This window comes from Rhinoraja longicauda, chromosome 7 (genome assembly GCF_053455715.1).
Source record: "Rhinoraja longicauda isolate Sanriku21f chromosome 7, sRhiLon1.1, whole genome shotgun sequence".
Classification (NCBI taxonomy): Eukaryota; Metazoa; Chordata; class Chondrichthyes; order Rajiformes; family Arhynchobatidae; genus Rhinoraja; species Rhinoraja longicauda.
The window spans coordinates 74,517,612-74,541,634 of NC_135959.1; the positions used below are offsets into that span (position 1 = coordinate 74,517,612).

General features: G+C 45.1%; 1 protein-coding gene across 1 annotated transcript in view; it reads right to left on the reverse strand.

Moving 5' to 3' along the window:
- Nucleotides 1-24,023, reverse strand: part of myo16 (myosin XVI) — a 249,127-nt gene that overhangs the window by 147,392 nt on the left and 77,712 nt on the right. Inside the window, exons 7-9 of the mRNA XM_078402895.1 lie at nt 19,997-20,122; nt 14,811-14,886; nt 10,642-10,798 (exon numbers count right to left, since the gene is read on the reverse strand). Of these exons, the coding sequence (XP_078259021.1) occupies nt 10,642-10,798; nt 14,811-14,886; nt 19,997-20,122 (359 nt within the window). The remainder of the gene's footprint in view (nt 1-10,641; nt 10,799-14,810; nt 14,887-19,996; nt 20,123-24,023) is intronic.

Below are 24,023 nucleotides of genomic sequence, written 5' to 3' on the forward strand. Positions count from 1 at the left end.
ACTCCAGCACTTTGTGTCTTTTTTTAAGAGAAACATTCTTGTTTATTTTTGCAGAGGACAGCTGGACCTACACTGATTACCCCTGGGGTGGTGAATCTGTGGGATTCTCTGTCCAAGGTAACTGTGGAGGCAAAGATGCCAAGTGTACTGCAAGAAAAATGACCAATTGGTTTTTAGATATCGAGGGACTCAGAGAAAGTAGTGCTTTGAATTGGACAGTCTGAATTGGATTCAAAAGGCTCTCCCCTACTTTAATTCATTATTTACTTTAGTTTAGTTTAGAGATACCGCCCGGAAACAGGCCCTTCGGCCCACCGGGTCCGCGCCGACCAGCGATCCCCGCACATTAACACTATCCCACACCCACTATGGTCAGGTTTTACATTTACCAAGCCAATTAACCTACAAACCTGCACGTCTTTGGAGTGTGGGAGGAAACCGAAGAACTTGGAGAAAACCCACGCAGGTCACGGGGAGAACGTACAAACTCCGTACAGACAGCACCCGTAGTCGGGATGGAACCCGGGTCTCCGGCGCTGCATTGGCTGTAAGGCGGCAACTCTACCGCTGCGCCACCGTGACTGCCCTAGTTCTTGTGTTTTAAATTCCATACTCCCATTGTCTCATTTTCTGGCATTTGCTAGATTAGGAATCTTCAGTTCTTTATCTCAAATCACTGGGCTCACGAGGTTTCTACGAGAAGACTGAGCAGAAGCGTATGGTAAGGCAAGGTAAGTTCTTTAGGGTGGTGAAGTAAAGAAGACATACTGGCCTTCATCAGTCAGGGCACCGAATACAGACCTTGGGATTTGATTTTGTCCAAATACAAGATGTTGGTGTGGTCGCGCTTGCAGTATTGTGTTCACTTTGATCACCTTGCAGGGGGGAAGGATGCCGTTAAGATGAAAAGTGTGGAAAGAGTGTATAAAAGGGGGGCCAAGGTGGCACAGCGATAGAGCTTCTGCCTTACGCGGTCACGGGGAGAACGTACAAACTCCGTACAGTCGGGATCGAACCCGGGTCTCAGGCACTACTGCAAGCACAGTGACTGAAACCCAGGTTCGATCCCAACTGTAGGGAGTTTGTACGTTCTCTCCGTGATCTGCTTGGGTTATCTCCGAGATCTTCGGTTTCCTCCCACGCTCCAAAGACGTACAGGTATGTAGGTTAATTGGCTTGGTATAAGTGTAAATTGTCCCTAGTGTGTGTAGGATAGTGTTAATGTACGGGGATCGCTGGTCGGTGCGGACTCGATGGGTTGAAGGTCACAGTTTAAGGGGTCACAGTTTAAGGATAAGGGGGAAGTCTTTTAGGACCGAGATGAGAAAGGTTTTTTTCACACAGAGAGTGGTGAATCTGTGGAATTCTCTGCCACAGAAGGTAGTTGAGGCCAGTTCATTGGCTATATTTAAGAGGGAGTTAGATGTGGCCCTTGTGGCTAAAGGGATCAGGGGGTATGGAGAGAAGGCTACTGAGTTGGATGATCAGCCATGATCATATCGCATGGTGTTGCAGGCTCGAAGGGCCGAATGGCCTACTCCTGCACCTATTTTCTATGTTTCTATGTTTCCGCGCTGTATCTCTAAACTAAACTAAACTAAAAGGTTTATGAGGATGTTGCCAGGACTTGAGGGTCTGAGCTGTAGGGAGAGGTGGGCAGATCATTTAGCAGAGGTCTATGAAATCATGAGGGGCATAGATAGAGTGAATGCAGAGTATTCTTCCCCAGAGTAGGGAATCAAGAGAGAAGTTCAAGTTGAGGGAAAAGATTTAATAGGAAGCTGAGGGGCAATTTTTCACAAAGAAGATGGTGAGTGTATGGAACGAGCTTGCAGGGGAGATGGTTGAGGCAGGTGAAAATACAACATCCTTTTTGTTTTTTGCTCAGGATTCCATCATAGACAATAGACAATAGGTGCAGGAGGAGGCCATTTGGCCCTTTGAGCCAGCACCACCATTCAATGTGATCATGGCTGATCATCCAGAATCAGTACCCCATTCCAGCTTTTTCCCCATATCCTTTGATTCCGTTAGCCCTAACAGCTAAATCTTACTCTCTCTTGAAAACATCCAGTGAATCGGCCTCCACTACCTTCTGTGGCAGAGAATTCCACAGATTCACAACTCTCTGGGTGAAATAGTTTTTCCTCATCTCAGTCCTAAAAGAAGGATCTCGACCCGAAACGTCACCTATTCCTTTTCTCCACAGGTGCTGTCTGACCCGCTGAGTTACTCCAGCTTTCTGCGTCTATCTAAAGTTTATGGAGAGATAGAAACATAGAAACATAGAAAATAGGTGCAGGAGGAGGTTATTCAGCCCATCGAGCCAGTACCGCCATTCATTGTGATCATGGCTGATCGTCCCCAATCAATAACCCGTGCCTGCCTACTCCCCATGTCCCATGATTCCACTATCCCCTAGAGCTCTATCTAACTCTCTCTTAAATCCATCCAATGATTTGGCCTCCACTGCCCTCTGTGGCAGAGAATTCCACAAATTCATAACTCTCTGGGTGAAAAAGTTTTTTCTCACCTCAGTTTTAACTGGCCTCCCCTTTATTCTAAGACTGTGGCCCCTGGTTCTGGACTCCCCCAACATTGGGAACATTTTTTCTGCATCTAGCCTGTCCAGTCCTTTTATAATTTTATGTTTCTATAAGATCCCCTCTCAGATCTAAACACCAGTGAATACAAGCCTAGTCTTTTCAATCTTTCCTCATATGTCAGTCCCGCCATCCCAGGAATCAATCTCGTGACCCTACGCTGCACTGCCTCAATTACAAGGATGTCCTTCCACAAATTAGGAGAGCAAAACTACACACAATACTCCAAATGTGGTCTTACCAGGGCCCTATACAACTGCAGAAGAACCTATACTGAGATCCTCTTGTTATGAAGGCCAACATTCCATTAGCTTTCTTCACTGCCTGCTGTACCTGCACGCCAACTTTCAGTGACTGGTGTACAAGGACACCCAGGTCTCGCTGCACCTCCCCCTTACCTAACCTAACTCCATTGAGATAATAATCTACCTCCTTGTTTTTGCCGCCAAAGTGGATAACCTCACATTTATCTATATTATACTGCATCTGCCCACTCACTCAATCTGTCCAGGTCACCCTGCAGCCTCCTAACAACCTCTTCACAGTTTACACTGCCACCCAGCTTTGTGTCATCCGCAAACTTGCTAGTGTTGCTTCTAATTCCCTCTTCCAAATCATTAATATATATGGTAAACAGTTGCGGCCCCAACACCGAGCCTTGCAGCACTCCACTCGCCACTGCCTGCCATTCTGAAAAGGACCCGTTTACTCCTACTCTTTGCCTCCTGTGTGATTTGATGGCTGATTTCTGGACTTGAGGAAGGGGAGATAATTTCTCTTTGGGGAGACTGCAGCAGCAATTAACAGGTTAATGGGCTTCTTGTAGAGTAATGCACTGTTTTTTAGATTTTTAGATTTTAGATTTAGAGATACAGCGCAGAAACAGGCCCTTCGGCCCACCGGATCCGCGCCGCCCAGCGATCCCCGCACATTAACACTATCCTACACCCACTAGGGACAATTTTTTACATTTGCCAAGCCAATTAACCTACATACCTGTACGTCTTTGGAGTGTGGGAGGAAACCGAAGATCTCGGAGAAAACCCACGCAGGTCACGGGGAGAACGTACAAACTCCGTACAGACGGCGCCCGTAGTCAGGATCGAACCTGAGTCTCCGGCGCTGCATTCGCTGTAAGGCAAAAACTCTACCGCTGCACCACCGTGACCGCCCAGTGAGATTGAATAACAGCTTGTGTGAGATTCCACATAGATTTCATGAACTGGCAGGTCATTCTCTGAACACACAAACCGTGCCTGCCTACCTGGAGGCACAGGTGATCTTGGACATTCAGTTGTCCATGACTTTAACTCTCCAGTTATGTGATGCATTCTACAGCAAGGCAAATAGATTTAGTTTAATTTAGAGATACAGCGCTAGGGAACAGGCCCTTTGGCCCCACCGAGTCCGACCTGCGATCCCCGCACACTAACACTATCCTACACACACTAGAGTCAATTTACATTTATACCAAGCCAATTAACCTACAGACCTGTACGTAGGAGGAAACCGAAGATCTCAGAGAAAACCCATGTGATAACGTACAAACTCTGTACAGGCAGCACCCATAGTTGGGATCGAACATGGGTTTCTGGTGTCAAAAGCGCTGTAAGGCAGCAATTCTACCGCTGCGCCACCGTGCCACCATTCAGATGTGTTGCAATGTCTCTGTTACTTGGCTGCCTTGATTGTATAAATGGGCATGTGTGAAATCCATGAATAATGCACTTTGGGATGAAAGTATTCTAAAGGACGTAGTGAGGCATGTGGTTAGGGAGTTTTAGGGAGTGATTTAGTTGCTCAAGGATCTATTTCCAGGAGCACTGGATGAGTTCATCGTGTGTATTTAATGGCCAATAGAATTTGCTGAGATCGGTACTGACTGCATGAGAAGTCATTCAACCTTTTTATCACACTGTATCCATCTTGATGTGACTGATTTTGGGTTCTCCCTGGGCTGCTGGCATGGAGGCCCTCTCACTGCCCCTGCATCACTTCCACATTGATTTTTTAGATTCAGAGATACAGCACGGAAACAGGCCCTTCGGCCCACTGAGGCCGCGCCGCCCAGCGATCCCCGTACATTAACACTATCCTACACCCACTAGGGACAATTTTTACATTTACCCAGTCAATTAACCTACAAACCTGTCCGTCTTTGGAGTGTGGGAGGAAACCGAAGATCTCGGAGAAAACCCACGCAGGTCACGGGGAGAGCGTACAAACTCCGTACAGACGGCACCCGTAGTCAGGATCGAACCTGAGTCTCCGGCGCTGCATCCGCTGTCAGGCAGCAACTCTACCGCTGCGCCACCGTGCCGCCCACAACATCAGTACATCATTAGATTGGGCATCGCGGTGGCACAGCGGTAGTGTTGTTGCCTTGCAGCACCAGAGATCTGGGTTCGAGCCCGACTGCAGGTGCTGTCTGTACGGAGTTTGTACGTTCTCCCCGTGACCTGCGTGGGTATTCTCTGAAATCTTCGCTTTCCTCCCACACTCCAAAGACGTAGGAGATTGTTGGTTATTTGGCTTGGTATAAGCGCAAATTGTCCCTAGTGTGTGTAGGCAATAGACAATAGACAATAGACAATAGGTGCAGGAGGAGGCTATTCGGCCCTTCGAGCCAGCACTGCCATTCAATGTGATCATGGCTGATCATTCTCAAATGATCGTGTGTGTAGGATAGTGTCCGTGTGCGGCGATCGGTGGTTGGCATGGGCTCTGTGCGCAGAAGGGCCTGTTTTATCTCTAAACTAAACTAAAATCAGGGTGCCTGATTCTGTGGATGATACAGCAGCCTCCCTGAGCTGTGGAAAACATTTAAATGTCACTAATGCAGGAAGGAGCAGCATTGAAGGTTAAACAGCGACCGTTTGGAGGAGTGGGTATAAATTCAATTGGGACCAGTTATCCCCACACATTAAACATTACAATATACCGTTAATGGTCATTCTGGATCACTGAGTGCATTCTGCAGTTCCGTTAGTGACATGCACATGATTTTTTTAAAATCCATTAGACTGTGAAATATCTCTCTGGGAATGACAATCAATATGTGTACAATCATTACTGAAAGCCGGATCCTGCCTGACATGTCGGATATTTCCTGTAGCCGTTTTTATTACAGCAAGCGCTTGGATTTTGTGCATCAGTAGCATCTCAATCACATACAATGCAGCTAAGTATAATACTGTCAGGAAGCATTGCAGTAAGATTAGATCTTAAGTGATTCATGACCACATCAGCTCAAAACAATTTGCTGGAGGAATTTGCAAAGCACCATCGCTCATGGAAGAATGGGAAATTATTGACAGCACGTTGCTGGTTAACAATAGACAATAGATAATAGGTGCAGGAGGAGGCCATTTGGCCCTTCGAGCCAGCACCGCCATTCAATGTGATCATGGCTGATCATTCTCAATCAGTACCCTGTTCCTGCCTTCTCCCCATAACCCCTGACTCCGCTATCCTTAAGAGCTCTATCTAGCTCTCTCTTGAATGCATTCAGAGAATTGGCCTCCACTGCCTTCTGAGGCAGAGAATTCCACAGATTCACAACTCTCTGACTGAAAAAGGTTTTCCTCATCTCAGTTCTAAATGGCCTACCCCTTATTCTCAAACTGTGGCCCCTGGTTCTGGACTCCCCCAACATTGGGAACTTGTTTCCTGCCTCTAACGTGTCCAACCCCTTAATAATCTTATACATTTTGATAAGATCTCCTCTCATCCTTCTAAATTCCAGTGTATACAAGCCTAGTCGCTCCAGTCTTTCAACATACGACAGTCCCGCTTTTCCTAGGAATTAACCTAGTAAACCTATGTGGCATGCCCTCAATAGCAAGAATATCCTTCCTCAAATTTGGAGACCAAAACTGCACATAGTACTCCAGGTGCGGTCTCACCAGGGCCCTGTACAACTGCAGAAGGACCTCTTTACTCCTATACTCAACTCCTCTTGTTATGAAGGCCAACATTCCATTGGCTTTCTTCACTGCCTGCTGTACCTGCATGCTTCCTTTCAGTGACTGATGCACTAGGACACCCAGATCTCGTTGTACGTCCCCTTTTCCTAACTTGACACCATTCAGATAATAATCTGCCTTCCTATTCTTACCACCCAAGTGGATAACCTCACACTTATCCACATTAAACTGCATCTGCCATGCATCCGCCCACTCACACAACCTGTCCAAGTCACCCTGCAACCTCATAGCATCTTCCTCACAGTTCACACTGTTTGCCTGTGTAGTAACGTCTATATAAGAGAATGAGTGGATTAGGTGGCCACTCTGGTTCCAGGTGGCGGAGATGAGTGACCACCCCAAGATGAGTGACCACCTGGAACCAGAGTGGCCACCTAATCCACTCATTCTCTTATATAGACGTTACCACACAGGCAAACAAAGTAGTCCTTGTGATACAACAAAGTAGTCCCTGCAATATCACAACACTATATACTAAAACTCTCGTTTGTTTGGTTGTTTGTTCCTGAACTTCAGCCAAAATGGTACACACAATAGCACGACAATTTTAGGCCCACCTGAGGAGAGGGTGCTGCACCAATGCAGGAGAGGTTTGGGCCCAACGGGTCCACTTGGTCTAGTTCCTCATAAACCCTGTCTAGTGCCACCTTTGTAAATCTGGCATATGCTTACTTTCTCTTCATGCCCAAGTTTACCTTGGTCATCCACGGTTCCCTTACCTTGCCATCTTTATCCATCCTCCTTACCGGAACATGCTGATCCTGCACTTTGAATGACTCCCCACATGTCATCTGTGGACTTACCCAATAACAACCGATCCCAATCTACCCTCCTCAGCTCCTGCTCCCTACAGTCACGCCCCAATTAAGTACTTTCCCCCAACTTTGGGGGAGTCCAGAACAAGGGGCCACAGGTTAAGAATAAAGGGTAGGCCATTTAGAACGGAGATGAGGAAAAACTTATTCAGTCAGAGAGTTGTGAATCTGTGGAATTCTCTGCCTCAGAAGGCAGTGGAGGCCAATTCTCTGACTGCATTCAAGAGAGAGCTAGATAGAGCTCTTAAGGATAGCGGAGTCAGGGGGTATGGGGAGAAGGCAGGAACGGGGTACTGATTGAGAATGAACAGCCATGATCACATTGAATGGTGGTGCTGGCTCGAAGGGCCTACTCTTGCACCTATTATCTATTATCTATTGTCCATAACATCCAGATTCAAAACAATCCTTATTCAAAACCATCTCAATACTTCATGATTACTATCTCCAAAATGCTCTTCCACCGTAACTCCAGTCACTTAACCAGACTTGCTTCCTAAAACAAGGTCCTTCCTTGAGTTAAACTATCCTCATGCTGTTTAAGGGAAACCATCTTAAATACACCTAACTAATTCTGCCCTATATAATCCTCTTGCCTGAAGAAGGGTCTCGACCCGAAACGTCCCCATTCCTGCTCTCCAGAGATGTTGCCGTCCCGCTGAGTTACTCCAGCATCTTGTGTCTATCTTCGGTGTAAACCAGCATCTGCAGTTCCTTCCTACACATTGAGTACCTTCGATCTCATTACTGATTTCAATCTTTCTTCCAATGGTGTTGACTCATCAAGTGAGTGAATGTCATGAGCTCCATGCAATCAGTTTGATTACATCCATTATGCTGCGATTATACTCTTAGATTAGCAGTTTCCCTGTTAGGTTGCATTTTGGAAACATAATTAATAGAGTATTTTTAAATGTAATTAAATGCAGAGAAAATCAGACCTGAAAACAGCAACGACGTGCACCTGACTACCATCAGCGATCGTCAATCACCTGTGAAACATCCTTACATGCAAACAGGCACAAAGACATATTAAGACCGCATTGACCAAACTGGTCTCCCGGTGGCCGAGCACTTCAACTCCCCCTCCCATTCCCAGTCTGACCTTTCTTTCATGGGCCTCCTCCAGTGCCATAGTGAGGCCCACCGGAAATTGGAGGAACAGCACCTCATGTTTCGCCTGGGCAGCTTACAGCCCAGCGGTATGAACATTGACTTCTCCAACTTTAGATAGTTCCTCTGTCCCTCTCTTTCCCTCCTCCTTCCCAGATCTCCCTCTATCTTCCTGTCTCCACCTATATCCTTCCTTTGTCCCGCCCCCCTGACATCAGTCTGAAGAAGGGTCTCGACCCGAAACGTCACCCATTCCTTCTCTCCTGAGATGCTGCCTGACCTGCTGAGTTACTCCAACATTTTGTGAATAAATACCTTCGATTTGTACCAGCATCTGCAGTTATTTTCTTATATTAAGATGGAGGCATCCAGGAGTCTGAACAACATTCAGAAGATGTTCCTAACTGCTCTTTGCCCCAAAAGTGTTAGCTTTAATACTGACACAACTAGTGCTTGTGTTCCTGAGGCAGGTGGAGGAGCAAGGAGGAACCACAGTCATAGAACTGCAGGGTGCTACGCTCCTGATTACAGATTCTGTAAAGAACAATGCGTCTGAGACTGAAGTTATCGAAGTCAACAGGGCTGAGATCCATGAGTCTTTTCAGGGAGATCTCACTGACAGAGTGAGGCAATAATAGACAATAGACAATAGACAATAGGTGCAGGAGGAGGCCATTTGGCCCTTCGAGCCAGCACCGCCATTCAATGTGATCATTCTCAATCAGTACCCCATTCCTGCCCTCTCCCCATACCCCCTGACTCCGCTATCCTTAAGAGCTCTATCTAGCTCTCTCTTGTAGGCATTCAGAGAATTGGCCTCCACTGCCTTCTGAGGCAGAGAATTCCACAGATTCACAACTCTCTGACTGAAAATGTTTTTCCTCATCTCCGTTCTAAATGGCCCGCCCCTTATTCTTAAACGGTGGCCCCTTGTTCTGGACTCCCCCCAACATTGGGAACATGTTTCCTGCCTCTAACGTGTCCAGTGCAAATTGGAGGAACAGCAAGTCATGTTTCACTTGGGCAGCTTACACCCCAGCGGTATGAACATTGACTTCTCTAACTTCAAGTAACCCTTGCTTTCCCTCTCTCTCCATCCCTCCCCCTTCCCAGTTTCATCAACCAGTCTGCCTGATCTGTCCTCCTGATTAAATGTTAACTCTGTATGTCACCTCTTCATAGGTATCATTGATTTATTCTGTGGTAAATTTGATTCAATGAGCTGAACCTTTCAGATGTTATTTTTGAAAATCATGGCATGTCCAAAAATCTCTAAAATAAGTGACGTTTAGGAAAGTAGTGGGGTCTTATCAGGAGATGGATGAATGGTGGCACAGCGGTAGAGTTGCTGCCTTATAGTGTCAGAGACTCGGGTTCGATCCAGACCACGGGTGCTGTCTATACCGAGTTTGTACGTTCTCCCCGTGACCTGCGTGGGTTTTCTCCGAGATCTTCGGTTTCCTCCCACACTCCAAAGACGTGCAGGTATGTAGGTTAATTGGATTGGTATAATTGTAAATCGTCCCCCTTGTGTGTAGGATAGTGTTAATGTGTGGGGATCACTGGTCGGTGCAGACTTGGTGGGCCGAAGGGCCTGTTTCCGCGCTGTATCTCTGCGCTGTAACTAAACTAAACTAATACTCCAGGCAAGCGACTCTCTTGAACGTTCAAGTAAAATATACTTCCTACAGTCAAATTTATTTTAGTTTAGTTTACTTTGCTTTAGAGATACAGCACGGAAACAGGCCATTTGGCCCACCGAGCCTTTGCTGACCAGCGATCCCAGCACACTAACACTATCCCACAAACACCCCCCTACGGACAATTTACAATTTTACCAAAGCTGATTAGCCTACAAACCTGTACGTCTTTGGAGTGTGGGAGGAAACCGGAGCACCCGGGGAAAACCCACGCAGGTCATGGAGAAAACGTACAAACTCCGTACAGACGGCACCCGTAGTCGGAATCGAACCTGGGTCTCTGGCCCTGTAAGGCAGCAACTCTACCGCTGCGCCACCAAGCCGCCCCTATTACAGTGGCGTTTCTATGCTTTGAATGACTGCCATGGCCGATAAATACAAAGCTACCATTCCATTAAAACCTCTCAGAAATAAAGCCACTTACTTTTGTTTCATTGGAATAGGAGTGCTGAGATTATGTTCTTGGTTTGCTTCCTCTCTGAGTTCAGAATCAAGGCAAGCTGTGCATTGTCTTCCCATTCCGTTCCAGTCTTCTTCTGTTTTCAGTAACATTTCTGCGAGATACTCAGGTGTGGCCACATCTAACAATCAGAGAGAGACATTCATCATTTTAAGTCATCATCTCCACAGGACCTCTCTGCATATCATATCCAATGAGTAATATTCACATTAATGTATCAGAAAGGTTCATTATTTATTGACAATGTACCAACTACATTAGACTGCACACAAGGCAAAGCTAGCATTTGCAGCTTATGTTTATTAAACCAATAATTACCCCAATAAAACTAAAATATTAAAATGAAATATTGATTTTTGTTAAAAATTAATAAAAGAGAAATAACATGTATATTTTATAAATAATATATATTGTGCATGCATCTTGGAAAATTAGTTCCCAGAAGTATGTACTTTTTTCTCCCCACAGTTTGAGTTTTATGATCTTTCCAGAACTGTTAATATCAGACCGGTAAAGTATATTATGTAATGTATCAATCACCAGATTGATCCCTGGGATGGCAGGACTTTCAAATGAAGAAAGACTGGATAGACTAGGCTTATACTCGCTGGAATTTAGAAGACTGAGGGGGGATCTTATTGAAACATATAAAATTCTTAAGGGGTTGGAGAGGCTAGATGCGGGAAGACTGTTCCCGATGTTGGGGAAGTCCAGAACCAGCGGTCACAGCTTAAGGATAAGGGGGAAGTCTTTTAGGACCGAGATGAGAAAACATTTCTTCACACAGAGAGTGGTGAGTCTGTGGAATTCTCTGCCACAGAAGGTAGTTGAGGCCGGTTCATTGGCTATATTTAAGAGGGAGTTAGATGTGGCCCTTGTGGCTAAAGGGATCAGGGGGTATGGAGAGAAGGCAGGTACAGGATACTGAGCTGGATGATCAGCCATGATCATATTGAATGGCGGTGCAGGCTCGAAGGGCCGAATGGCCTACTCCTGCACCTATTTTCTATGTTTCTATGTTTCTATGTTATAACACTAGGGGGTTATAAACACTGAATTATCTTTATGGTGCATACAATTGTTCATCAGTTTCTTCTTATGAAGATAGACACAAAAAGTTGGAGTAACTCAGAGGGTCAGACTGTATCTCTGGAGAAAAGGAACAGGTGATGTTTCTGGTCGAGGCCCTTCTTCAGACTGAGTGTCAGGGGAAAGGGAAACACAGAGATATGGACATTGATGTAGAGAGGGATAGAACAAACGAATGAAAGACATGCAAAAACAGAAAGGTACGACTTGGGTGGGGGAGGGATGGAGAGAGAGGAAATGCAGGGGTTACTTGAAGTTCGAGAAATCAATATTCGTACCAGTGGGTTGCAAGCTACCCAAGTGAAATATGAGATACTGTTCCTCCAACTTGTGTCTGGGCCTCACTCTGACAACAACAGGTTCCAAAGTGTTTCTGACTAATAATATGATAGCGGTTGACAATTGGAGCAGGATCGTGTTCACAAATTTCTTTTGAAGAGGTTCCCATTCGCAGCAACAAATACTGAGATGCAAAGCTAGTCGTATCTCTAAATATATATTTTTCATTCCAATAGACAAAAAGCTTTTAACTGTACCTCGGTACACGTGACAATAAACTAAACTAGACTAAACTTTGTTCACAATTGATCAGCAGTCATTTCATCTGAAGGTTTCTCTGGCAAATAGGAGGTTGTGGGGAGACCTGATTGAAGTATATACAATTATAAATAGCTTGGATAGGCACTTGGATAGAAAATGCAGTGAATGAAGGCACATGGACCATGTGCAGGCAGGTGAGATTAGTTTAACCTGGCATCTTGTCCTGCACTAACATTATGGGCTATTCCTGTGCTGTACTATTCTTATAGTTTATAGTTTAGAGATACTGGGTAGAAACAGGCCCTTCGGCCCACCGGGTCTGCACTGTCCAGCGATCCCTGCACATTAACACGATCCTACACACACACACACTAGGGACAATTTACATTTATACCAAGCCAATTAACCTACAAACTTGTACGTCTTTGGAGTGTGGGAGGAAACTGAAAATCTCGGTGAAAACCTCACGCTTTCACGGGGTGAACGTACAAACTCCGTACAGACAGCACCCGTAGTCGGGATCGAACCCGGTCTCTGGCGCTGTTATCTTTGTAAGGCAGTAACTCTACCGCTGCGCCACCGTGCTGCCCGAAAGGTTCTATGTAGATGACAACCACTCAGAAACAAAAATGGTGCACTCACAAAACATGGGAACACACAAACAGCGTTCCCATATTCAAAACACCTCTGGTGATCAAACGTTTCCAAAGTCCAAGTGGGGAACCGCAAGAATCTGCAGCACGGTGGCGCAGCGGTAGAGTTGTTGCCTTACAGCGAATGCAGCGCCGGAGACTCAGGTTCGATCCTGACTACGGGCGCCGTCTGTACGGAGTTTGTACGTTCTCCCCGTGATCTGCGTGGGTTTTCTCTGAGATCTTCGGTTTCCTCCCACATTCCAAAGACGTACAGGTATGTAGGTTAATTGGCTGGGCAAATGTAAAAATGTAAAAATTGTCCCTAGTGTGTGTAGGATAGTGTTAATGTTTGGGGATCGCTGGGCGGCACGGACCCGGTGGGCCAAAGGGCCTGTTTCCGCGCTGTATCTCTAAATCTAAAAAAAAAAGACAATCTTGGCCAAAGAGTTTTGATTGGGAAGAAACTCCTCAACCCAAGCTATAATTTGTTTCTCTGGATGCTTATTGCGCACAATGTTATATAGTTAGTGTCAAACCTGAATGGTGTCAAGAAGAGTGGAATATTGACTTCAATTATTCATCCTAAGCAGGAACATGCCAGGAACAATCGGCTTATACGTGCAATAGAAACTGTCCGGACCCATTCACAGTTTGTTTTAGCCTGTTCCTGTGCTGTTCTACATTCTGTAGCATCATTTAATGGAAGTATTTAGACAGACAGAGAATAGTGGGATAAAGACCTTATTCAGGTAAGTTTAGATTAGCATCATTGTTAATGCAACCAAAGTGGGCCGAAAGGCCCGATCCTGTGGTATAATGTTTGAAGTTCAATGTTCTATAGCTGAGTAATACATATATAGCTGTATACACATTGGAAATAGCTACACAGGTTGTTGAACATATCTAGTCTTACAGATGTTCTATAGATGAGATGTGTCGGAAGGAACTACAGATGGGGAAGGGTCTCAACCGGAAACATCACCTATTCCATTTCTCCAGAGATGTTGTCTGACCCGCTGAGTTACTCCAACTATCTTAGACACAATTCTACAGCTGAGAGTGGCTGATCTGTCTCTCCCTCCTAACCCCATTCTCCTGCCTTCTCCCCATAACCCCTGACACCCGTACTAATCAAGAATCTATCTATCTCTGCCTTAAATATACCCACTGACTTGGTCTCAGAGGAATAGATCGGGTCGATGCGCAGAGTCTCTTGCCCAGAGTAGGGGAATCAAGGACCAGAGGACATATCATATCATATCATATACATACAGCCGGAAACAGGCCTTTTCGGCCCTCCAAGTCCGTGCCGCCCAGTGATCCCCGTACATTAACACTATCCTACACCCACTAGGGACAATTTTTACATTTACCCAGCCAATTAACCTACATACCTGTACGTCTTTGGAGTGTGGGAGGAAACCGAAGATATCGGAGTAAACCCACGCAGGTCACGGGGAGAACGTACAAACTCCTTACAGTGCAGCACCCGTAGTCAGGATCGAACCTGAGTCTCCGGCGCTGCATTCGCTGTAAAGCAGCAACTCTACCGCTGCGCTACCGTGCCGCGACATAGATTTAAAGTGAAGGGGAAAAGATTTAATAGGACTCTGCGGGGTACCCTTTTCACACAGAGGGTGGTGGGTGTATGGAACAAGCAGCCAGAGGAGGTAGTTGAGGCTGGGACTATCCCAACATTTAAGCAACAGTTAGACAGGTGCATGGATAGGACAGGTTTGGAGGGATAGGGGCAAAACGCAGGCAGGTTGGACTAGTGTAAATTGGACTTGGACGGTGTGGGCAAGTTGGGCCGAAGGGCCTGTTTCTACGCTGTATCTACTCTGTGACTCTACGACACAAGACACATACCTGAGGGTCTTTCCGCATTACAGTTCAGAAGATTGGGATTTGCATGATGTACCAAAAGCAACTTTACGATAGCAATCTGAAATGGAAGCAGAAACATTTTCTGTTTTTGTGTTTATCAATATGTGTGACAATTCTATAAAACTATGTCAAACTACATAAAACATTGTAAAGCTATTACAATCCATTACAGCCTGGTACTTTGAGGATCCCAGAGGTTTAGCATCGAGCTGACATTGTACCGATACCTGTGTTCCCTTTCACACTCCAAGGGCCCTGTTCACATGTTCCATTTCATAGCACCTTGACTCCCTTTCCTAAAACCGAGTCTTCAGGTCCTGCACTCCCTTCAAGCTCACTTCAGCCCGGGTTCCCACACTTTCTAAAATCACATGCTTCATAGAAACATAGAAAATAGGTGCAGGAGGAGGCCATTCGGTCCTTCGAGCCTGCACCGCCATTAAATATGATCATGGCTGATCATCCAAAATCAGTATCACTGGCTGATCAGTCCTGCCTTCTCCCCATATCCCTCGATTCTGTTGGCCCTCAGAGCTAAATTGAACTCTCTCTTGAAAACCTCCAGTGAATTTGCCTCCATTGTCTTCTGTGGCAGAGAATTCCACAGATTCACAACTCTCTGGATGAAAAGGTTTCACCTCATATCAGTCCCAAATGGCCTACACCTTATTCTTAAACTGTGACCCCTGGTTCTGGACTCCCCCAACATGGGGAACATTTTTCCTGCATCTAGCCTGTCCAATCCCTTAAGAATTTTATATGTTTCTATAGGATCCCCTCTCATCCTTCTAAATTCCAGTGAATACAAGCCCAGTCGACCCGTTCTTTCCCGGTAAATCAGTCCCGCCATCCTGAGAATGAACCTGGTGAACCTACGCTGCTCTCCCTCAATAGCAAGAATGTTCCTGTTGCCATATTCACCTGCCCCCTTAAAAACTTACCACGTCCTGAAACAAAAAAGATTATACTGTGTAATATCTCAGAATAAGGCCATTATCATCCATTATGCAAAAGCTCTGCAAATCTGACATCGTGGAAGTTACAGATTAACAGAGATATACTGTAGACTCATGTTGTTCATCACTTAAGTCTGCAAGGTCAATAGGCAGAAATGGATTAGTCAATTTTTTTCTAGCTAAAGATAGGAAGATGAGTTATACATCCCTTTGTACCTATGCTATATCATCCAGGTGGATCTTTTCTGCAACCCCATTTCACCCACTTGTTGCTGAGCAACCTCAATGTTAACATTGTCTGTTAACGATTCAGGATCATTCCATCATTTTGGCACGTTAGCCTTCATCAGTCAGAGGGGACGTACAACGAGATCTGGGTGTCCTAGTGCATCAGTCACGGAAAGGAAGCATGCAGGTACAGCAGGCAGTGAAGAAAGCCAATGGAATGTTGGCCTTCATTACAAGAGGAGTTGAGTATAGGAGCAAAGAGGTCCTTCTGCAGTTGTACTAGTGAAACCGCACCTGGAGTACTGTGTGCAGTTTTGGTCTCCAAATTTGAGGGAGGATATTCTTGCTATTGAGGGCGTGCAGCATAGGTTTATTAGGTTCATTCCCGGAATGATGGGACTGTCATATGTTGAAAGGCTGAAGCGACTAGGCTTGTATACACTGGAATTTAGAAGGATGAGAGGGGATCTTATTGAAACATAAGATTATTAAGGGTTTAGACAGGTTAGAGGCAGGAAACATGTTCCCAATGTTGGGGAAGTCCAGAACCAGGGGCCATAGTTTAAGAGTAACGGGTGGGCCATTTAGAACGGAGACGAGGAAAAGCTTTTTCAGTCAGAGAGTTGTAAATCTGTGGAATTTTCTGCCTCAGATGGCAGTGGAGGCCAATTCTCTGAATGCATTCAAGAGAGAGCTAGATAGAGCCCTTAAGGATAGCGGAGTCAGGGGGTATGGGGAGAAGGCAGGAACGGGGTACTGATTGAGAATGATCAGCCATGATCACATTGAATGGTGGTGCTGGCTCGAAGGGCCGAATGGCCTACTCCTGCACCTATTGTCTATTGTCTATTGAGTATTGAGTATAGATGCTGGGAGGTCATGTTACAGTTGTACAAGATGTTGATGAGGCCACATTTCGATTGTGTGTTCAGCTTTGGTCACCATGTTGCAGGAAAGATATTGTCAAGCTGGAAAGGGGGCAGAGAAGATTTCTGAGGATGTAGCCAGGACTAGAGGGTGTGAGCTATAGGGAGAGGTTGAGTAGGCTGGGACTCTATTCCTTGGAGCACAGGAGGATGAGGGGTGATGTCATAGAAGTGAGAAGTGTGCAAAATCATGAGAAGAATAGATCGGGTAAACGCTCAGAGTCTTTTTTTCAAGAGTAGGGGAATCGAGAACCAGAGGACATAGGTTTAAGGCGAGAGGGCAAAGATTTAATAGGAACCTTAGAGGTAACTTTTTAACACAAAGGGTAGTGGGTGTAAGGAACGAGCTGCCGGAGGTGGTAGTTGAGGCAGGTGCTATTGCAACATTTAAGAAGCATTTATAGGGCAGGTTCAGAGGGATATGGGCTAAAGTTAGGCGTGGGCAAGTTAGGCTGAAGGGCCTGTTTCCATGCTGTATGGCTCTAAGACTCTATGACTCATGGAATCTTTGGGTAAATTCCAAATTCACACAGCCTGAAATAAAACAAAATATACAACTTCTGAAAGGTCTACTATTAGATTTAAATGATATCCTTTGGTCTGTATTTCCTGTCAGTATAAATAGTTTATCCATATCTGCTCCATTGAATCTGTCCTCTGTCCCTCCCTTCCCCTCCTCCTTCCCAGATCTCCCACTATCTTCCTGTCTCCACCTATATCCTTCCTTTGTCCCGCCCCCCTGACATCAGTCTGAAGAAGGGTCTCGACCCGAAACGTCACCCATTCCTTCTCTCCCGAGATGCTGCCTGACCTGCTGAGTTACTCCAGCATTTTGTGAATAAATCCATTGAATCTCTTATTGAAACCACTGCTTAGGTTACCAGTCAATCTTCTTTATTCATGGGGAACAGGTCACGTTTATTTAATATCGTAATACTTTGTCTCATTTCATTCTGATAAACTTGCCCTGTACAAAATCCAAGGTCCACGTATTGCATGTATTGGACTCAAGGAATTATCTCATATGTTAAATATATACAACTGTGACCGTATTAATACAAAAACACACACACAAAGTTTTCTTAAGGCATTCATACATAGTACATTAAAAAAACTCTACAGTCCTCTGGTTCTTGGTTCAACCTGCCAGGTTTCATCCAGACCCTCCTCTGTTCCAGCTCTTTCTCCCCCTCCCCTACCCACAATGTCTGAAGACAGGTCCCGACACGAAAAGTCACCGATCCATGTTCTCCAGAGATGTTACATGACCCGCAGAGTTACTCCAATACTCTGCTTCTCTCATGGTGAAAAATTAATTGACTGAGGTGCAAAACAAGTAAATAATTCCTTATCTTTTCTGATTTTATGATCATTTACATTTATGTATATTTTTTCTGCACAAACATCCCAGAATGCAGTGTACATGTGGCACTTTTGAGCAGTTCTTACAGTACTTTGCATCTGCAAAAAGTCCTGTTTGAATTGTTAGTTTAGTTTTGTTTAGTTTAAAGATACTGCGCGGAAACAGGCCCTTTCAGCCTACCAGCGATCCCCGCACATTAACACTATCCTACACCCACTAGGGACAATTTTTACATTTACCAAGCCAATTAACCTACCAACCTGTACGTCTTTGTAGTGTGGGAGGAAACCGAAGATCTCGGAGAAAACCCACACAGGTCACGGGGAGAACGTACAAACTCCGTACAGACAGCACCCGTAGTCGGGATTGAACCCGGGTCTCCGGCGCTGCATTCGGTGTAAGGCAGCAACTCTACCGCTGCGCCACCGTGCTGCCCTATTTGCTTGAGTCGTCTAGCAAATAAAAGAGGCCACCCTATGGAGGAGACTTCACTTGCTGTTCATGTGCAAATGCTCATGGAAAGGAGGTGACTGGATTAGAAATCCATGAGGGTTATCCCTCTAAACCATTGCCATGAATGCCTCACGAGGCTTCGGCATGAGGAGGCTTTGGGGGAGGCAGGATGAGGTTTGGTTGGTCACTTTCTGTTTGGTTCGGAGCGCAACTCTTTCCTGGTGTAGCAGAGATGGAGGCTCGTGCAATGGTCTGCTCCGCCTGTGTGATGTGGGACTATATACAGTCGTAGAGTCATAGAGTCACAGAGTGATACAGTGTGGAAACAGGCCCTTCGGCCCAACTTGTCCACACCGGCCAACAATGTCCCAGCTAGGTAGACACAGAATGCTGGAGTAACTCAGGCGGAGGGAGCGGGACAAAGTTAGAATGTAGTCGGAGACAGGAAGACTAGTGGGAGAACTGGGAAGAGGGAGGGGATAGAAAGGGATAGCAAGGGATTATCTGAAGTTTTCCTACACAATGCCCTAGGTGCACTAGTCCCACCTGCAAGCATTTGGTCCATATCCCTCCATGTGTGCGTGTGTGTGTGTGTGTGCGTGTGTGCGTGTGTGCGTGTGTGCGTGTGTGTGTGTGTGTGTGTGTGTGTGTGTGTGCGTGTGTGCGTGTGTGCGTGTGTGCGTGTGTGTGTGTGTGTGTGTGCGTGCGTGTGTGTGTCTGTGTGTGTCTGTGTATGTCTGTGTGAGTGTGAGCGTGTGTGTGTGCGCGTGTGCGCATGCGTATATATATATGTGCGTGTGTGTGTATGTGTGTGTGCGCGTGCGTATATATATATGTGTGTGTGTGTGAGCGTGTGTGTGTGCACGTGTGTATGTGTGTGCGCGTGTGTATATATATATGTGTGTGTGTGTGTGCGTGTGTGTGTGTGCGCATATATATATATGTGTGTGTGTGTGTGCGCGTGTGTGCGCATGCGTATATATGTGTGTGTGTGTGTGTGTGGATATACACACACACTGAACTTTTTTTCTCATCTATTATATTATTTACAGTGCACTATGTTTGCATCTGCTGTTGTGCTGCTGCAAGTAAGAATGTTATTGGTCTATCTGGGACACATGACAATAAAACACTCTTGACTCTTGACAAATCATCTGACCATTTTGCACATTAAAATAAACTCCACTCATTGTTGATTTGTGTGGTTTAAGTGAGATCTCCAGGATTGAGACAGATATCTACCTGTCCATACTTTGCAGCTAGATGAAGCGGTGTCCAGAAGCAGTTATCATAGACATCAGGGTCAGCTCTGTTCTCCAGAAGTACAGTGGCTACATCCATATAGCCACTAGCACATGCCATGTGTAGCTGTAAAGAGTGGTAAGATTAAGTATCAGTTAGTATGAATTCAAAAGGGGTAACGACAGACCTACATAAAATTACCATAAGGATTCCATCTCACCAATGTAGGATATTCATTTAAGTAAACATCATTTTACTTATAGATGGACACAAAATGTTGGAGTAACTCAGCGGGACAGGCAGCATCTCTGGAGAGAAGGGATGGGTGATGTTTTGGGTTGAGACCCATCTTCAGACGGAGAGTCAGGGAGAGGGAGACTAGGTCAGGTCAAAATGACAGATCAAAGCAGATGTTGATCTCGGAAATGTAGAATGGTTCATTGTTGGCTGAGGGGAAGGTGATCACGAGGCATACAAACAGTAGAATTCATCAGGAGGACAGTGAAATTAGTCAGAACTAGGCTAGGGGAGGGATGGAGAGAGATGGAAAGCAAGGGTTACTTGACGTTGGAGATCGAAGGTATTTATTCACAAAATGCTGGAGTAACTCAGCAGGTCAGGCAGCATCTCAGCAGAGAAGTAATGGGTGACGTTTCGGGTCGAGACCCTTCTTCAGACTAAAGAAGGGTTTTAACCCGAAACGTCACCCATTCCTTCTCTCCGGAGATACTGCCCGACCTGCTGAGTTACTCCAGCATTTTGTGAATAAATACCTTCGATTTGTACCAGCATTTGCAGTTATTTTCTTATACTACTTGAAGTTAGAGGTCAGTATTCATCCGCTGGTTTTTAGGGACGAATCTGAGGAAGGGACTCAACCCAAAACGTCACCCATCCCTTCTGTCCAGAAATGCTGGCTGTCTCACTGAGTTACTCCAGCATTTTGTGTCCACCTTCAGTGTAAACCAGCATCTGCAGTTCCTTCCTACACACGACATTACTGGTAAATGCTTAAAATTAAGATTCTCAGGTGGTGGAAAACAACAAAATATCTGGAAAAATTGCTGGCTGGATGTGTTTAGTTAATTCAATTTTTAAATTATTGCCAACCCTTGCCGTTAGCTCAGCATTGCTAGATTTTGGAAAGCTAATCTCAGTGGAATGATTGATGTTTCATTTCTTCCTGGGTAAATCATCCAAGAATATTTTTTGAATGCATGTCCACTGCAAACAGCCGGTGTGCAGTGTATTTCAAATTTTATTACACTAGAGAATAAAAACAATAATTTGACAGTAGATAAATGTCCTGTACCTGATCAGATATGTAGGAAGGAACTGCAGATGCTGGTTTAATTGGCCTCATTAAAGATCAGTATGGCAGTCTTTGATTGCTTGATTAGTAATGGATAGAAATGAATGATTGAATGAATGAATTAATGTTTATTGGCCAAGTATGTGCATATACAAGGAATGTGCCTTAGTGCTCCGCTCACAAATGACAACACGACATACAGTTAACAATTAACAATAAAGCATAAACACATCAAAACAATAAGCAAGTCAATGGATATTTTTAAGCCAGTGATAGATAGATTCTTCTACGGGTGTCAGGGTTATGGGGGCAGGAGAATGGGGTTAGGAGGGAAAGATCGGTCGGCTGAGTAGACTTCATGGGCCAAATGGCCTAATCCTGCTCCTATCACTTATGACATAATGTTATGACCTTTCTGCAGTACCATTAGAGATGGGGAGATATTAAATGAATATTTCTCATCCCAGTTACTGAGGAGATCATGGAGGGCAAGGAATTGAGGCACAGTGGTTGTTTTGCCTTGGATCAGATACAAATTACCAAAGAGGAGGCATTAGTGGTTTTAAAGTGCCTTAAGATGTATAAGGGCTCGAGGGCCAAATGCAGGTAAATGGGGCTGGCCATCTTGGTGGGCTCAAAGAGGGCTGAGAGGCCTGTTCCATGCTGCATAGCTCTATAGGACAGAGTGAACATCAGTGTTGTGTTGAGACTAGAGTTACTGACCTGATGAACTGCCGATGAAGACAACTGATTGATAAACAAATAAGGAAAGTTGGGGGGGGGGGGACAAAAGACAAAGGAAGCTGTGAAACGCAAGTCTAATCCGTAGGAAATGCTCAGCAGATAAGGAAGTGTCAGTGGAGAGAGACAAAAAATTGATATTGCAGATGAATGGGAATAATTTAAGATTACAAGGTGATCTTGATCAACTGGGCCAATGGGCTGAGGAATTACAAATGGAGTTTAATTCAGATAAGTGCAAGATGTTGCATTTTGAAAAGACAAAGCAGGGAAGGACGTGACCATTAGATGAAATAGCACAGGGGAATATTGTAGAATGGAGAGGTTGATAAATTAACCAAATATTGTAGCGTTTTCTGAGATTTGGTTAACAAAGCACAATGGATAGCAAATGCTGTTGGATGTAAAACAATATTATTGGGAGATACAGAAAGGTGGAGTATTTACTAGAGGTAGCTGAAGCCTTATCTAAATTTCAGATGAACCATAATAAATCACACTTGTGCTGCCGCCAAAGCTGACAAAATTGCAAAATAGCAAATTTACTTTTATTGATCGCAGTGATTTGGAAAAGGCAATTCTTAGAGAAAAACATCTGAAAATGCAATGAACATTTTTTTCAAAATATTGCCATCTTGCTCTTTCATGGCATGGCTGTGCAGAGTTTTAGCTTGGTTCTCATTCCTTTTTAAAGTGGGTCACTTGTGTGAACTGTGGGCGACTAATGATGGCTCACTGAAACAGATGTGCCTGCTGTCACACCTTCTCGTTCCACACCAGCTTCCACCTTTTGCCTGCCAGACCTGAGAGCCCTGGAGCTAGGCAGCTCCACCCCACCCAATGACAAGCCCAGTGAGCAGCTCGGTACGAAGCGAGAGATTCCTGGAGAGACCAAGATGGAGACTCAGAAGTAGGAGTGAGAAGCAGGATACAGCCCATTGTGGTAGAGGCCTGATCAGGAAGAATCAGCAAATTATGCAACATGGCAATATAAGTTCATAAGGAAATTTATATGTAATTGGATTTTATGAGGTTTTCACAATTTCAAAGGATCATTGGTTATTGAAAGGGTCAAAGAGAGGAGCTGTTTCAACGGGTCAAACGGTCATGATTATTATCATGAACATGACAACATCACAGTGTAGACTTACGTAACATCCGATTTATGCAAGGATCCACAAGATCGTAAGGTCATAAGTGATAGGAGTAGAATTGGGCCATTCGGCCCATCAAGTCTACTCCGCCATTCAATCATGGCTGATCTATCTCTCCCTCCAAACCCCATCCTCCTGCCTTAACCATAACCCCTGACACCCGTACTAATCAAGAATCTCTTATATAAATTAGGGAGTGTTCATAAGTGATAGGAGCAGAATGAGGCCATTCAGCCAAAAGCCTACTCCACCATTCAATCATGGCTGATCTATCTTTCCCTCCTAACCCCATTCTCCTGCCTTCTCCCCATAACCCCTGACACCCGTACTGAAAATAGCTAGGGTTTTGGAGGTAACATAACAACATTAGAACAGAGAATCAGCCAAACATTACAACACCAATGATTTACAACTAGATATGCAGGAGGAGGCCATTTGGCCCTTCGAGCCAGCACCGCCATTCATTGTGGTCATGGCTGATCATTCACAATCAGTAACCCGTGCCTGCCTTCTCCCCATATCCCTTGATTCCACTGTGCCCTAGAGCTCTGTCTAACTCTCTTTTAAATTTTGAGAGGGACGGACAGAGTTGACGTGGGTAGGCTTTTCCCTTTGAGAGTGGGGAAGATTCCAACAAGGGGACATAGCTTCAAAATTGAGGGACAAAGGTTTAGGGGTAACATGAGGGGGAACTTCTTTACTCAGAGGGTTGTGGCTGTATGGAATGGGCTTCCGGTGGAAGTGGTGGAGGCTGGCTCGATTTTATTATTTAAGAGTAAATTGGATAGGTATATGGATAGGAGGGGATTGGAGGGTTATG